At 45.7% G+C, this 17,309-nt stretch overlaps 1 protein-coding gene across 3 annotated transcripts in view; it reads left to right on the forward strand.

Annotated features, from left to right (window-relative positions):
* The window catches only part of LOC135377538 (uncharacterized), a 55,962-nt gene extending 43,874 nt beyond the window's left edge, over positions 1 to 12,088 (forward strand). The window contains exons 16-22 of one of the 3 annotated variants that reach the window (XM_064610037.1): positions 35 to 503; positions 5,946 to 6,019; positions 6,102 to 6,377; positions 6,957 to 7,052; positions 8,172 to 8,258; positions 8,347 to 8,484; positions 11,858 to 12,088. In XM_064610037.1, coding sequence (XP_064466107.1) covers positions 35 to 503; positions 5,946 to 6,019; positions 6,102 to 6,377; positions 6,957 to 7,052; positions 8,172 to 8,258; positions 8,347 to 8,484; positions 11,858 to 11,877 — 1,160 coding nt within the window. In that variant the 3' untranslated portion in view covers positions 11,878 to 12,088. Of the gene's footprint in view, positions 1 to 34; positions 504 to 5,945; positions 6,020 to 6,101; positions 6,378 to 6,956; positions 7,053 to 8,171; positions 8,259 to 8,346; positions 8,658 to 11,857 lie in introns of those variants that run through there. The other 2 variants (XM_064610036.1, XM_064610038.1) reach the window with 2 other exon arrangements.
* Positions 12,089 to 17,309: the final 5,221 nt, after the last annotated feature.

A 17,309-nucleotide genomic window follows, 5' to 3' on the forward strand; every position in this document is an offset into this window, starting at 1 on the left:
TTTCGTGCCACTTATGCGTACTATTATCTTCCAGGAAACTCACTACCTCCCCCTACTATGATCAAAAAGGGTGATAGTGAGGCTGAAGCCTTGTACGCCCACAAGACGAGCCAACATGTGACAGACACAGAGCGAGAAGTGATCATAGCACGGGATGAACGACCGCAGGAAACGTCTCTCTTTACCGTGGAGGACGAAAGTCGACGGTTTGGCCTCCAGGGAGAAACAGACTACTTGGATGGGTATTCATCTCAGTTGTCTTCGAGAGTAGAACAACCCCGTGAGATAGGTCCCTCGCCTTCGGACGGGCGGCTAAGCGATGTTCCTGTTGCCATCGAGGGTGTCGAGGATGACTTTGAGCCCGAACTCAGAGACTTAGACGTAGACGATTCAGAGGAAGACGAGGAACCATCGGAGGCGCTACCTCACGTCTCGCCCGACGATCAACCGCGGGGATCAGCCAAGGTCCCAGAAGATGTCTTCTCTGTGGCGAGCCAGAAGACGTGAGTTCAGGTTTCGTGGCGGTGGGAACGATGCGTCGATAGAGACAAAAATGTAGACGAAAAAAGACACAAAAACAATTTTCAACAAAGGCCATGCAGTGCGCGATCAACTATAGCAGCCAACAAACCATGAATGCAGAGTATTATAGAATATATATATATATATATATATATATATATATATATATATATAAAGAAAACTTATTATTTACCTATTTATTACTTCATTTATTTTGTAGAAGTTCTATTTAATTAGGTCGAAATTTTCACTGACACACATCTCTACATAATCTGTTTTACGTACCATCCCCGCGACCCAGTATGACAGGTAGAAACCGAATGGTTTGAGTGTCTGCATTTCAAAGCTGTTAAGTTCACGTTGGGGAAACGTCAGGCGGGAGGAATGTGAAGTAAGGCAGAGAATCGTATGACAGATACTGCAAACTTATTTTTATTCGCGATGTATGTAATTTTCGCGAATCGCGCAGACTGTCATTTGTGAAGTCATTCGCGAGTATTTCATTTCGCGATTCCGGGCTCTTTCCTTCCGCGGGATAAACGTCAAGCTGTATTCGCGAATACAGTTTTTCGCGATTTTTTAGCGGTCGCGAAATTCGCGAAAATTAATACATCGCGAATAGAAATACGTTTACGACAGTATATTATAACTAAGAAGCAATTCTTACACACTTGAACAACACACAGTGAACTCAACATAAATCACATGCCTATTATACCTGTATGGAACCTGAACAAATGAACAGATTTCACAATCACCCTCAAGCATATCGTTCTTTCGCTCTGCCTGTACCTCATGGCGTAACAATTACATAAAAATGAAGTACGAATCGGAGCTATATCGTTGTTCACGGTCGTTACATCTCGGGGTATTCCGTTCAAAGGTTGATTTTGGCAAGCAAGCAACTAAAGCGCACTTCACGTCTCACCGCCACGAAACATTTCACCGAATCGTAGTTGTAGAGGTAGTTGTAGTTTCTAGATCTTACAGCTGAGTTAACGGCAGCAGCAGAGAACCCTTACCCTCTTTCATTTTCAGCATATAGTCTTCCTCGCAACAACTTCTCGGTTAACTGTACCCAGTTAGTGTGCAAAGCGGTAAAGGTCGAATGATTTATGGGTGGCAACACCATTGAGACGGAAAATTTTTCCCGATGGGGCAGTTGCCTACTCCCGGCAGTGTCATGCGGATTTGTCTCCATCACTGGAAAGCCATCAGCAGGAGCACAGAGCGCGGCGCTGCAATCCGCGTATATTTTCTTTTTGTATTGTTGACTCTATGAGATGAGCCACAGAAGATTGTGTACTTTTTACAAAAGCAAGTGCCAGCTGTCCTTAGAGGTTCTTAAAGTATTACGAGACGGCTAGAGACGGAGGTAGAAGAACAGCAACAACATTCCCGGTGTGCGCAGCAGCAGCGTCATCCGGGGTAAACCATAACCGAAGCAGACGACGGAGCAGTGTCCCTCAAAGTTCCCATGCTGCTTTGCGCCGCGCGCTTGGTTGCGCGCGCACCTCTGTAAAATCACCTATTGGATTGATCATGCTGTGTGTATAGCAACATAGCCAGGCAGGATTGCGCCTGCATGAAGCCACATCAGTGTAGGCGGACTCGCCTTATGTGTAAATATACTCCTAATTATTATTACAGCCCTCGTTTGTCGCGCACATCCCTGTCCTTTCCCGTCACGTTCCGCTCGGTTTGCCCCAGTCGAATTGGCGGGTCAAAAAAGTATTGCATCTTGGAAAAAAAAATGTTTTGCCTGTCCTCCCCCAATGGAACAAGCCGCGCCTGTCCAGTTTCTGCCAGTGGAATTCGCCATTAGCGAGCAAGATGCAGTGTAGCCACCTCATGCATGAGCAGTGTGGAGACAAAACAAAACGTAGAGGCGACCATTCGTCGCGGGCACAGAAAGAGGATAAAACAAGTTCTGCCTGAACTCTGCTATGAACGAAGGAAAACTGTCGCATGCCTTTCCAACTAGTTGTCCTGCATACGGGGTTTCCTACGTAACCTCGGATCTGTTCCCATATCGGTGCACTGATACTGAAGTGTAATATTAACAACAAACGCGTTCTGAAGTGCAGCACTGTTAATTATGTAGTATTGTTGTCTATATTATATTTATTTCCTGCAAAAATAACTTTCTCAACATTTAATCAGTTTACATGACCGTCGCTAGCCTCAGCCGTCATCAGCACAGTGGTGAGTCCGAAGCCTGCATCAGATTCTCCAATACTTCTAAGAGTTTAGGAATGTTTGTAAAATTCTTGCATTATTTCTAGGGATGGGGCAACCGAATCCCCGAACCCTATTCCTAGGGATTCGAGATTCGGGAATTCAAATCCCAGTGCCCAAAAACGGCGAATCGAATCTTTCGAATCCACCAACCACGTTTGTTTCTTTCTTTTTAAAATTGCCGCCTCCAGAGTCCACCGAAAGCTTGATTGGCCTAAAAAGATCCTGATCACACCCCCATTGACATTAATGTCAGAAGGATTCTTCAGCACATCGGGTGTCATAGCTGATAAAAATGCAGTAGGAATAGAGCCTGATCGAGTGAGAATGCTGGTGTTTTTGAACAAAAGTCTGCATTAATTTAAAACTTTCTGCTGTGTTTTCTTGTTTGTTTGTTTGTTTACATTGCTCTGGGCTGAAAGAGTTCAGGCAGGAACTCTTACATTACAAGTTTAAAAGGAACGTGGGTTTGATTTTGATTGTTTCTTAGTTTTATAGAAAGAATTGAGACTCGAGAGTTTATGCATTTCCTGTAGTCGATGAACAACATGTTAATAAAATTATATTTCAGAAGTAGTACGAGTATATGGGTATGTTTCCTCCTGAAAATGAACTATTATTTAATTTGTTTTTCATTAAAAAACTATTAAATTCTACATCAAAACACTTTTCAGTAGAAGTGTTTTTCCCCCCTGGTCTTTCAAACTTTTTTTAAGAAAGGATTCGAAAGATTCGCGATTCGTAAGATTTGTGGATTCGCAGAACCTTCTTTGGATTCGGATTCGGATTCGGATTCGGATTCGGATTCGGAAAATTCTGGATTCGCCCCATCTGTAGTTATTTCATTTACATTTAGCGAGTTTCGCGCAAATCTTGGCCTTGCGTTCGTTCTGCACTTTTCCTTACACGAACGTTTGTTTGCTTGTTTCGTCGGGAATCTTTTGCAAGGCATAACTGGACAGACTGGCGATTGATGCTTTCTCCACACTTCTCCTTTTCGTTGCTTTCTTTACAACTCGGCTGGGGAATATGCAGCCGAGTGCTTCTCGAGGTGTGGGTCAAAATTTTCCTCAATTCATGGTTCGTTTTTCATTCGAAAACTGCGCTACATACCTATGCCTATTTGCGGTATGGCCTATTTCAACGTAATGATTCTTGACAGGCGAGAGCCAGCCTTAATGAGCTTTCATTATCAATAAAAAATGGGTTGGTGGTTTCAATTAAAAAGTTGTCGAGTAGAGCACTCATGTCTCCTAAACCGCAAAAATGGAAACCGCAACGAGCTCATATGGTGCACTATATGGCAGATGAAAAAAATGCAAAATCGTTCGTTGTGAGAAGTTTCATTTCAGGCGCGGCCATTTTATATCCACCTCTCCACTTTATGTCTCGTCCATAGTAATAATTGGGAGTAGATTTACACGTAAGGTGAGCCCGCCCACAATTGTGTGGCTACGTGTGTGGCTAATTGTGTCTCGTCGAAGCTTGCTGCCGTTCTGCGATTCGTGATGCGTGATGTACCCCTGCTCTGTATGCAATGAATCTAAAGTATGGTTCACCATATCTAAAGTAAACCTTGTCTTCATCGTCGTTGCCAGAACTTCCAGTCTACCATGTATTGAGAAGAAATAGAAGCGCGATAGCGGCACTTCTGTCGCAAAGTGGAGGTACGCCGCCAATTATGGCACGGCCAGCCAGTAGACTGAGGGAGAGAGGGACACAGCAAGGGGGGATACGAAAAAAGCTGCCGCATGTAGAACGGAACTCTGTCGGACGCACCCAGATTTAGCGTTTTTGTCCCTTTCATGCTGCAGCACAAAAGCTCGCACCGGTTTGCGTTATTGCGGATTTCAGACCTGGAGGCTCGGCTCTACAAGTTTCTAATTTAAATCGCCTACTCATTTTTACTAATGAAGCAAATTCATTATGAAAGCTCATTAAGGCTGGTGCTGGCTGTTAAAAAAATAATACGAAGTAGTAGGTCATGCCGCAAATAGGTACACGCAGCGCAGTTTTCGAAGGAAAATAATAAAGCACGAATTTAAGAAAATTTTGGCCCATTCTTCGAGAAGCACCCTGTATACTGGCACCTTGCGAAACTTATGTCACAAAATGAAGTATTTAATGATGGGCCATTCCCTAGAAGAGTACGACGGGCGCTCGTTCGGCTGCCCAGCGATGTGCATGCCGGAAGACAGCGGTATGGTGTTCTGGTGACGGTCTGAGGACGGTATTGTACAGACATTTGTCTGAAGTGTACGCGAAAGAGTCCAGGTGAAACGCAGACCACTGCCAGGATTACGATGCGGGTCTCTTCCCAGTCTTACTGGTGCAACGCGTACGTTCCATTGCGACATCACGGCAGAAACGAGAGAGAAAGAGGACATGTATGGCGGGAAAGCGGCAGGCGGTGCAGAAGCACTATCACCACAATTTGAAATGACGCTGCGTCTGGAAGTTACAGCAACGAGTCACTGTAATAGCTGTAAAGACACAAACACCAAGCTTACCAACGAATGCTTCGATATAGAGGTGGAATATGGTGGAATGTACCTAACGCGAAGTGTGAGCGCTACCGCGGTTACCGCTAATGCAACAGGTCACCGAAAATCCACGGATGTGGCTCATTTCGACAGCTTGTTTACAGGTGCCGAAACTAATAATAATAATATTTCGGGGCTGTACGTCGCGAGACAACTGTGATCATGAGCGACGCCACAGTGGTCGGGTCTGTGGATTAATTTTGCCCACCTGAGGTTTCTTTAACGTACGCCGAAATCTCGACACACGGCACACCACATTTAACGTCCCTCGCCGAAGACGGCGTACTGAGCAACTTCTTCCACCAAGTAGGTGCCGAAACTAAGTTCTAGTTGAAACTATGCCTTTCGTAAGTGTTACTTTCACATTCAAAGCTGGCTTAGTAACGCCGTTCAGAATATTCGGTAAGATTCATCGTGAACGTGCATGTTGTCTCCGATGCATAGCCCCCTAGAATCGAGTGTACCACGAGAGTTAGATACTCCAAATCCCGTTTTTGATGGTGAAAATTTGCGTCAGTATACTGTTTCCGTGCATGGTGTATGCCGACGTACCACTGCTTCAGTTGGAAGTTTGCAGTTTAAGTGGCACAAGTAAAATAAAGCGGCAACTCATTGCAGCGTTTAACATATTTTTACTTACAGGCTGCAAGGCTCTCTGGAAGGAGCAAGCACCACAGTCATACCAGGTGCTGTGGATGAAAATGAAGATGATCAAGGTACGAAGACGTTTTTTCTTGCGAACAGCAACGCTCTCACTGCAGTATCTCAGTTCAGACATGCTTTGTCTTTGCTTTATAGAAGAGCAGTATGCAAAGTACCTGGTTTACATAATGAACAGCGACCACGGTGCACGGGACTGCATTGGTTCAGTGCTCTTGCCAGCAGCCACGCCCATGACGTTAAGCCAACTGCGAGCATTTTTAATGAATTCAGACGACCCTTCTATTCAAGAAGTCGCAATGCAGAAGTACAATTTCATCACAGAAACTAACAATGAGATCACATTTCAAGAAGGAGGTTCTTTCGTTACCAAAGTGTACCCCGCCAAATCCATCATCCTCAAGCTCAAAGAAAGTAAGTGAACTTGAAAGGCACACACCGTTCGCATGACGAGAACCCGAACTTTAACAATGGCAGATGGAAAAGTGTCCGCACGAGTGCGCAGTAGAAATGCTATGAAGGAAGGAGGGGATATTTTACAAACAAACAGTGATTTCCCTATAAATTGCTTGGCTTTTCTCTATGGGAGCTGTTGAAGCCGTTTCGAGGGTCATACTTTGTCAGGTTCCAAAAGAGGTCTCTTAGAAGTTTCAGTGGCTACTTTCAATCCCATGCATAATGAGAACGTGCTTCGGGTGTCTGAAGGAAGGCTATAGACGTCACATAATCCAACTAGCGCATTGCCTTGCATATCAAGTTGGTCAACAATGACAATTCTGCTCTTAATGTTTTCATTCGTAGCCATTGCACAGTACGCCGGGAAAGGCGGCAGTGCATGTTCTTTTTCCTGCGGATATTTTTGCTCTTTCTGTTGATATTCTGCTGGTTTGTATCATGTAATGAACACATACAAACAGTTTCGAAAGGGTGTAATTATGCATAGGGTAGTGATAAGCTCGTTTCGAACAGTGAGATTAGTTATTTCTGTTGCAGAGACGAAGCGCGGAGCACTCTCCCAGTCTTCCTCAACAAGCCCACCAGAAACAATATCACCGAGAAGGGAACAAACACCCCTCATTACATCTGATGGTATGCATCTTTTGTGGAATAGCTCATTGAAGGACACCTATTGTTCCCACTATTTAACCTCCTTTGTGGTTCATATTCATATACTGCTAGTAGAGAGAGGAGAAAATACGCCGCTGGGGCGTTCCGTGAACTTTTGTCCAGCACTGTACATTCCTCGTTTGAGTGATGAGATAAGCTTCCGCTATTAACAGAGCGGAGGCTGAGTGAACAAATAAGTCAAACACAACATTTAAGCCTCACCAACGCACAAGCAATGACCTGAAGGACGTCAGCTGACGAAAAGTCGGTGAGTGCCGGTGGCGGGACTCGAACCAGCACCGTTCTGGTAGCACACCTGACTGGCAATCAGCGTATATGTGGCTGTACGTCATAAATCTCTTGCGGGTACGGCCCTGTGGATCAGTGGCGTAGCCAGAGGGGGTTTCAACCCCCCTCGAAAATCGAAAACATACCTTTGGTAGTGCATTTGAGAGAGGGAAACAAGGGTGATCTCCTCCTCCTCCATAATGTCCCCATACAACCCCTCCCGAAATATTTTTCTGACTACTACTATTCTTGATCATGGATCTTCCTTTTATGGTTCTACTATAGTCATGTTCAACCTAAGAACAATTCACCTTATTATGTTACGTGCAGCACATAATGAAATATATAGCTGACGAGCCGCAAACACGGCGAAACAAGTGTCCTCTGGTGCTGTCGCATCGTTCCATGAGTATCTGTTTCTCTGCGTGCAGCCATAGAAGCCATCTTAATCTGTAATTTTGAATTTCAAACACGTCTAGTGTCATTTACTTGTTTCTTTAATGGCTTTTTTCCCTCATTATAAAGTAAATAATATATCCTTCATCGTGTCATGCTCTTACAGAAAGCTGCTGAGAGAGAGAGAGAGGAAAAAGAGAGGTGTGGGCTCGATTCCCTCCGCCGGCACTCGCTGGCTCTTTGTCAACTGCCGTCCTTCATTCCACTGCTACTTTTTTCTTTTTCTTTATGATCTGGGTTTTCCGTTGGTTGCAACTCATTGTGGCTTAGCTCCCCTCATGTAACGCCTTCTCCTGGGCGTTTTATAGTACAAGCAGACTTGTAGACAGATCATTTTATTGATAAGTGCCATTCCAGGTAGCGATAGTACATTCCGAACTTCGACAAGAGATGTCGCAAACGGCACTGTGAGAAAGCCGAAATTCATCCCTAAAAGCAAGTATGGTACGTTGCATTCATTTGCCACATTTAATTTTGTTGGCTGGTTCCCTCTTTTGCATTTTTTTTCCATAGTCGTGCTCTTTGATTCCAGTTGGACCTTTGGGTGTTTGCTATCGGCCAGAGTGTGACCTACCCGGAAGGGTGAAGTGTGTCGATTGCGGCATGGTGGCCTATTGCAGTAGTCGTTGTCTCAAAACAGACACGGAGAGGCATCGAATGTCTTGCTACCGTAAGTTTACACCGCACTGGCTACAGCGCTAAGCCTAGTGCCTCCATCATACATCAAACTGTTCATGCCCACATTCTCCATAAGGCACACGCGGTTTACATAAAGGCAATGTCATGTAAATTATTATCCATGTTCAATAAACGTTTTGGATTTTGAAGACACCATTATAACTAAACGCGGAACACTAATATAAAAGTCTAGGTATACACAAAGCTTTATGCACACAAGACCAACAAGATCTCGTTTTCTATATAGAGTGTACTATCTTATAGTACAAAGCTAAAACCTGGGAGACAAACTTAATGCCCCTTGATGTTAACATTGCCTTGAACTTGAAGGAAAACACAAGACGAACACAGGATGAGACGAACACACAGACTCACGAACCAGCAATGAAGCTTTAATACACAAAGTGCAAGGGAGACAGGGTAAAAAGAAAGTGTACACTTCGGTACACAAGTACACTATGTTCATTAATGTCCCTGTTTTTACAAGTCCCAAACGTTGCCACACCAGCACTGGACAGCTGTTTCGGCCTCCTTGGGCCTCTTCAGCGGAGCGCAGGTATGATCTGAAGGAGGGCAGTTGATGAAAAGTCGGTGAGTGCCGGTGGCGGGACTCGGACCTGACCTGCGCACTCCTGAAGAGGCTTAAGAAGGCCGAAACAGCTGTCCAGTGCTGGTGTGGCAACGTTTGTGACTTGTAAACACATGTTCTACGTGCACTCAAAGAGCTCCGGCTACCTTCCCCCCCCCCCCCCCCCCTGTTAATGGTTGGATCTTAGTTGGTTTACATGATATACAGGGTGTCTTTTTTTTTTAATACCGACTTTTCATAAACAGCAAAGGGCCATAGACATCCTGTTTTCACTTCTATCATCTCTGGGCCGGCGGACGTTCTTGACCGTCTGTTGCTCAACTGTCGAATGACTAATTACCTAAAAATCGTTAATTAACTTTTTAATTATAAAAGCTACAAGGTCGTCCCAATGAGAACATCTGGTCCCTTCGGTCACCTGATACCGTTACTGTTTTTACCGTTACTGTTACTGTTTACCTGGACTGGCGCTGAATGTCCCCTAGAATGCAAAACCTCTCCCCTGTTGCAGTAATGTCGGCAAACGTTTGGAGACTCTCAATGACTTGGTCGCTGGCATCGCCAACTGCCTGCATTGCTTAGGACAGAGGAAAGTTCTATACTTTGGGTTCCCTGTTTAGATGTCGATATTTTTTATGACGCGACATCGCCGCTTGTAAGATAGGGCAGGCGTTGTTTTCCCTCTGTGTACCTCCCAAGCGATCAAAACGAACAACAATCGTACGCAGGTACTGCTATGGCAACGACCTACCTGTTTTTTTTTAGTTTTCTGTTTTTCAGTTGCTGTTTTTTTAAAGGGGGGGGAAGCGCGGGAGCCTTGCACTTCCGGCGGTCTTGGTCTGCTTCTTTTGCACAGAGGCAATGAAAACTGGGGACTCCAAATGTGTAAAGTTATCACCACCTGCCCTGATAGCCATACAGATGGCGTCATTGTAAATTCACCACGTGGTCGCGCAATATTTATATGTGTGAAACGAATTGCATACTGTCATTACTCGTATTGGAGCATTTGATGCTGCCACTCGCTGAACGTGGCACTCTGTGATGTCCTTAAGTACGATTGCAGATCGTGGAATAAAGTCGAAGGGTACACTTGTATAGTACACCATGAAAGACTTATTCCAGTCCAATAGACGAATTACCTCGAATTCGCTGGAAGACGTACCCTGTGCTGCTGAAAAGGCACTCGCTGTTTTTCCACTTTTACTCCACCCCATTCTTATGACGAATTCTACAGGTCGTTTTCGTGTAGCGCACGGTGTAGTGTGCAGGTGTGGGTAAACTGTAGAAACGAACGAAGAGCAAACGAAACGACCAATGAACACGACGCACTGAAGCGCCCACTGTAACATGCACACTCAAGCTAGTGTATCATTTTTGTGTACTTCGACCAGTGGAATTCGCCATAAATAACATGAACACTCACCTTATAATCCGATCACAATGTTGTCGGTACCCTGTTAAGAAGTGGATTTATTATGTCAACTGACCAAAAAACCATTATGTCATATATATACGCCATATCTTTCCCACAGGCACGGTTCCGTAACTAGAACTTCAAACACAGCATCTGTTTGGTAGCTGCGCTCAGTGGCGTTGCACGTTCATTACATACTCAGCACCACAGTTTATCTAGTAATTCTTCGATGCGGTTCGCTTCAAGTTACGTAAGTTGGAAGAGTGTGGGCCTCCATAGCCATTTTGAGTGCAGTCTGTACATCTCTTGATGTATGCTCACGTGTGTGGGGTGAAGCACTGTGTGATACCAAGGCTTCTGTATTACTCGTGGACTTTCACTCCCTATTACTTCGTCGTGGTCTCTCTTCGGGAAGTGCAATTGCGTAAGGTATACTTGACGGTGTCACGAAGTTCCAGAATAACGACCAAAAGAGCTTCCATACTTCCTGAAGTGTACCTAATCGTATCTTCGACTGGTCGCCTCCGATGGCTCCAGAGCGCTCTAGCGAGACGCATCGTCTTCCGTCGGTGGAAACGGCGCGCTCTGATTGCATTCGGCTTGGTTCTTTTCAGGCGCTTGTCTCTAACAGTCTGACTCAATGCGCGCTGACCTGCACTGTCAAAGCGGTTGTAACATCTGGTAGGGTTACAGTCACGTGACTTTGGGGATTACGCTGAGAAGCCATTGTTACAAATTAGGGCAGATGCCAGACGAGGTCGATGAAGCGGTTTGGGGTATATCTTCGGGCTCATTAAAGGTTAAGTTGCGATTGACACCGCCGTTCGTGTTCTTCAACAGCCTCATCGCGCCAGCGTATATTGCTTTGGCACGAATCACCTCCGTATTTTTTTATTCGGCGCAAAACCGAATATCACGCTCGGTTACATACCTACCGTTTCCTTGCTCCGAGGGTGGCTACCGCGTTCGACTTGTGCGAAACTTCACTCGCTTGGATTGGAGTGAGAGCCAAATTCGCGGTCTGACTCAGAGAATCGGTGCGACCTGCCGAAGATACCACAAGTGAAGGTCGCGAGATGCGACAGAGGCGTCCGACCGCCTTTGTTTGTGTACGGAGGATGAAGGTGGATGTTGGGAGGATTCCAAATACCTGTCCTAGTGATACCAGCGCACGATGTCGAAAGCTCCACTTAGGATCACGTCACATTCCTTTCCCTAACTTAGAAACATGTCAACAAAAAAGAAAAAGATCACGGACTGTAGCACATTCTGTGGCGCACCATGTGATTTCTCCTTCATTCACAGCACTGTAAGCCGCATAACGTTACTCAGTCCTAACGATACTCACTATACTTCCAGGACCGCCATGGAGGATGTAGCAACTGCTATCAGCAGCACATGAAGCCAGTGTGTTGGAACACGTGTGATCATGAGTGCCACTTTTCAAGACTATTCTCACACCAAACAGACGGGGCGAGCAAAGGGACTGAAGTATTTCTCTTAGCACCACACACGTACACCGTGTAGCATTTACCCTTCTAAGAACACCAGGTGAAGATGTGTATGAAAGCGTGGCGGATAAGTAGTATATTAAACCAGGTATATCGTTACTCAGAGCCATTTGTTATTCTGCGCTTAACGCAGACGAGCAGTCAGATACACTATAGTACAGATCTTGCCACCGTTTGACTCTCAGAGACGTGCCTCACGGTGTTGACAATAAGTCACACATTCACTAGATTCTTACTAACATTTAAGCTATCATATCAAAGAAGTGCAGTGTACTGGAAAGTCCCGTGTGTTGGGAGAATAGATGCCCTATTACTGCAGCGTGCACTACCCTCACGCATTTGTGCTTTGAGTACTACTCGGAGCACACTTGCATAAAGGTTATAAACGTTATGAAGAGAGCGAATGATGAACAAGGTCTTGTACCACCATGGGGTGTATGTTGCCGAACTCGAGGGAGTCGAGAAGTTCGACTTCCGGTTTGGATACGTAAGGTAGCAACGGGCGACGTACAGTTGCTCAACTTCGCGAAACAATTATAAAAAAAAATACGTCAAATTGTTGCATTACATCCGAAGATTCAAGCTTCGTGTTGGACTCAAGAAATGATATCCGCTGCTTTGTGCCGTGCATTTCGTTATAGTTAGGGCTTCAAATGGCGATTAGTGGATTTCTTCCGTTTCCATGCGTTGTCATCGCACACTGACATCTGTAGCTGACGACGCGCACCGTGTGTCAATGCGCAAGCACGGCCAGCGTCACTGTCTCATCCTGATCCATGCACACGTTTTCTATAGGCATCGCAGCGAATAAGGCGATACAGTGGAAGCGGAGTGACATTCCAGATAGGTATGCAAAAGCTTGTACTGCTGCATCTCTGTTGCTCGCGGAGTGGAAGCAGTGTACATTTCGGACACCCCTGTACCCTCCGCACGCGCTGAGAAAGTAGAAACAGCAGTCGAGCACCAATCGAAAATACGCCGAATGTCGTTTGTATAACCAATTTCGTAGTTTCGTGACTGTCGTGTGTGCACACTCATTCGTCGGTTCCGGGTTTCAGCCCCCAGGATAGGGCGTCAAAACAATTGGCATGGTGTCGTACAGAGAACGGCAGATGACGAAAAGGCCAGCGAGTGCCAGCAACTGGGCTTGAACCCACACTGCCGTCGATTACCTGAGAGAATTACTATGATTATACCATGCCGGTGTGATACCCCCGTCGCCACGCCCACTTCAGTTAGAGGACACTGATATTGACAAGACAACGACAGTTTGGACATAATTGAAGATTGGTGTCCGGATGTGTGCGGATCGCGGAGCGACACCCACAAAACACTCTGCAATCAGTAAATTGTCCGAAGCCTTCTCACGGGGAGCAAGATGTTACCTCAAAAGTTTGGTGTTGGCGCGACGCTCGCAAAACATAAGAGAAAGAGTGATTGAAACGGTTTTTGGTTCGGGTAGGATATCCCCGATAGTTTTGCGACTTCCTGTTCGAGACAATGTCCAAACAACGTAAAAACAACGAGTGGTCATTCAACGAGGAAAAGAAGCCTGCACTGCAGACTCTTGCAACAGGTGAGTCGCTACAGATACTTATTCTGTGGCAGCAGGTAAGTTGTTACATAGTGCCCATCCTGTGGCACTATGTAAGACAGGAGCCTCGTGCGCATCTCGAGTCGCTAGCCGCGTTGACCTTATCCCTCACCCTGGCGGGGGGGGGGGGGGGGCGCACAAAAGACAAATGCTCGTAATGGCCATGAAATGCTCGCGAAACTAAGATCAGGTGCGGCGTTCTTGCTGTGGCGCCGGAATGTGAGTATACAATTCGTAGCGGAAGGCGGTCTTCGGTAGTGACTAAGTTACGAGTAACTATAACTAGTTACCGCTTTTGGCTAAAGTAACTGTAACATGTGGCTATAGTCCTCCGGTATATTGCAATATTTTCCACGCGTCACTTCCCTAGTGTCGGTTTGTTGTGGCTTGAAATTAGAGCCGTACACGAGCATGAGCCCTCGACCCGGCTCGCGGGTCGGGCCGGGATTCTCATTGGCTGTGTGCTCCGGGTCGGGCCGAGCCTGGACTCTACGCACCTCCACCCTTCATCCTCTATCCTCCACCCGCCCGTCCTTCTTTCTTCCGTCTTTCTCTTTTTTTCTCGCTATAGTCGTGACGACGCCAAAGCTTGGTGAGAAGGGTAGGGATTGGGAGGAGGAGATTGTCGACAACATCCTCTACCTCCACAAAAACTTGTAGTGTAACGATAACGCGCTTGCCCGCGTGCGTTCTAGATTTAATTTGGTCCTGCGCTGCTGCGGTGTTAAATCGCCAGTTCTTCTATGTTTGTGGCCATGTCTTCTCTTCTTATAAATTTACTTCTAAATTTGTTTGATAAGCGCTTGAAACGCGTAAGTGACGGCTGGAAATGCTAGGCCGGGCTCTATTCGCTGAGTCACCGGGACGGGACGGGCTCAATTCACTGGGCCACCGGGCCGGGCTCGAAAAAATCAGCCGGTGCAGAGCTCTACTTCAAATACTCTACTGTTTTCCCCAACCGAGAATTGCACGATTTAGTCCTAAGGCAGTACAAGAGCTAAAAGCAAGTTTTTGATAGTTATATTTATTGGTCTTTTCTTTTTCTTGAACGGTAACTGTAAAGTAACACGTTACTTTAACGCGGTAATTCCGTGGTGTGTAACTAGTTACATATGAAAAATAACTCAGTTACTATTTTTGCAGATTACTTTTTTCAGATGATATGCGTGAATCCCATATCACTAATCAGCCACTCAGTTTCAGGAGCTTGCGATGTCTGCGAAAGTCGTTTTAGCGAATGAACTAACCAACATGCTGTTCCGACGTGTCTGCCCTGCTAAACCTAACGGCCGCAATGTGACTTTCATTCGCTAAAAGGACTTTCACAGACATCGAAAACTCGTGAAGCTGAGCGGTTAATTAGTGATATCGAATTTTTAAACACGGCATATCATCTTGCGAAGCAATCGGAGCGTTTTCTCCGTTTCGAAACTGTGAATTTCGAGATAGGGGATTTCGCAATCGGGAAAATTGAAGCCCTCCCAACGACAGCCGTACTACTTTTCGAGACGAATATAGGGACTTTTGGCCGTCCACCAATCAGAGAGGGTTTATTTTGACACATTTATTTTGAAGAGTTGATTTCGTGAAGTGTATTTCTACAAGTTGGTTTTGCCACCGTGGATATTGACAGAGTTTATTCTTGAAAATTCGTTTTGAAAAGTGGATTTTTACATTACTTTTCAATGTTTTATTCTTCAATGGTTTATTTCGGTGTCATCCCGGTATGGGGCACTGAAATCTCTTTTTTACACTCTCTGTTGTCGGCACTGCATACGGTTCTAATGCAAGAAAGAAGAAGAAAAGCAGAAAAGGTAGTACAACTACGTAGAGCAAAAAAGAAAAAAAAGACAAAAAGAAGAAAAGAAAACGTGGTCGATTCATCGGTGGATCCGACGGAAATGCGCTAGCATTAAAACTTGCAAACTCTTTGGGAACTTCCCTACATAACGCTACATAACCCCTCAACGACCCTCCGCAAACGCTACACAGCCCTTCACACGATCCTACACAAGGTTAACGCAATACAGCATTCACAGCCAAACGAGCCTTTCGGGCAATTCAGCTTGGCGGCGGCGTCTCGCAGTGTCAGCCTTCTTTCGCCGCCGCTCCTTCGCACAGCTTTCATAACCCATGGCGCGCCCACGCAGACACGTCCGAACCAGTCGACCACCACAGCTGCACTGCCTAGCACTGCCGACGCGCCCTCGCCTTCCCTCTCCACTCACCGCGCATGCTCGCCGCGCCGTGGCTACAGACAGACCACGCCACGATTCTTGCCTATCGAGGACTCTAATGCTCACGCATAAAAAAAAAAGACAAAGGAAAAAGGGAACGGCGGTAAGAGGAAGAGTTCCCTCATTCATGTGTTCCCTCCTTTACGTTTGTGCGAATGGCACCTTGAGGAGCTTCTCCAAGCTTGTGATATCCAGCTTTAATTCGTCAGCGTATCCACTGGTAGGTGCGCTACAGACATTCATGTGACCGCTGCCTATATGGTCTTGTTGAGGTTCGTGAGCCAAAAGAGCTCGGACGCGTCCGTGCTGCCAAACATGAAAAGGTGTAGGCTATGCCGTGCAGACGCGATAATGATGCCTGAAAAATCTGGTTTCATTCCAGATTCCTCATTAAATTTTGTGAGAGGGCAGCTTCAGCCTGTTCGGTGGCCAAATAAAGCCGGGTCACAAAAGAGCTGATTACGGGCGGCGTGTTCGAGGCCTCTTATGTAAGGTATGTGAAGTAAAAGGAGAACAACCTCGTCTCGTTTGGTACTTATATCATGACGTTATCCACATGATGTTTGAGGCTATGTCCACGGTGTGACAGGCTACACCAGATTCCGCGATGTCGGCAGTGACCGCTCCCCTTTCCACCGCCGAACATGTCAAATAATCGCATGTCTACCGGGACATCCAAATTTATGGCCCTGTAGTAAGATGCTGTTATCTTTTAATGGGCGCGTCGACTTTAAATGTGGCGCGGTGAAGAATAGCGTTCACACTAAACTCGTTATCCATAGCGTGCTCCAGGAACGTTACGGGGCACGGTTAAGGACGCCAGCTTTTTTTTCTTTACGAGGCACAAAGCAAAAAGAATAAAATTTGGTGTGCGCGCTTATCGCTATACGGTTCTCTTTCTGAGCTAATTGAGATATGTTGAAAAGTGGAGCGAGGTAAGCTAGCAAAGATGGTGTTGCTGTCAAGTGAGATCTCGGGATAACGTCCTCGGAATGAACGCTTTAGGGCGTGTTGCTCATAGAAACTCATAAAGCTCATAATTTAATAATGTAACTTGTAACTGTAACTAGTTTCTTTTTGCAGTAACTACAGGTTTTCCCACCCATTTTAATTCAAGTGTCATCTGATTGAATCCAGGTGCCATCTGAAATAATCCGGGTGCCATTCGATTAATCCAGGTTGTTTTTAAGCACTCTACGTGTAATTCATGCCTCATTATTGAAACTATGGACTGATAAAGTGTCGATGAGGATTCATACAGATGGATTTAAAAAAAAAAGAGCATAATGGATGCTGGATACTTTGCAAGGATTTATGACAACCGTTCAACCTGTGATAATTCCTTATAAGAGCTAGTTTACTTATAACGTTACTGAGAGGTGAAATGCTGCTGAGGTCCATGTGGACCGATCTTGAATGGTTGATACGGGCTGACCAGTTGTTTCTGCTTATAATCGGTATTTAGGTCT

Source organism: Ornithodoros turicata, chromosome 1 (genome assembly GCF_037126465.1).
Source record: "Ornithodoros turicata isolate Travis chromosome 1, ASM3712646v1, whole genome shotgun sequence".
NCBI classification, from domain to species: domain Eukaryota; kingdom Metazoa; phylum Arthropoda; class Arachnida; order Ixodida; family Argasidae; genus Ornithodoros; species Ornithodoros turicata.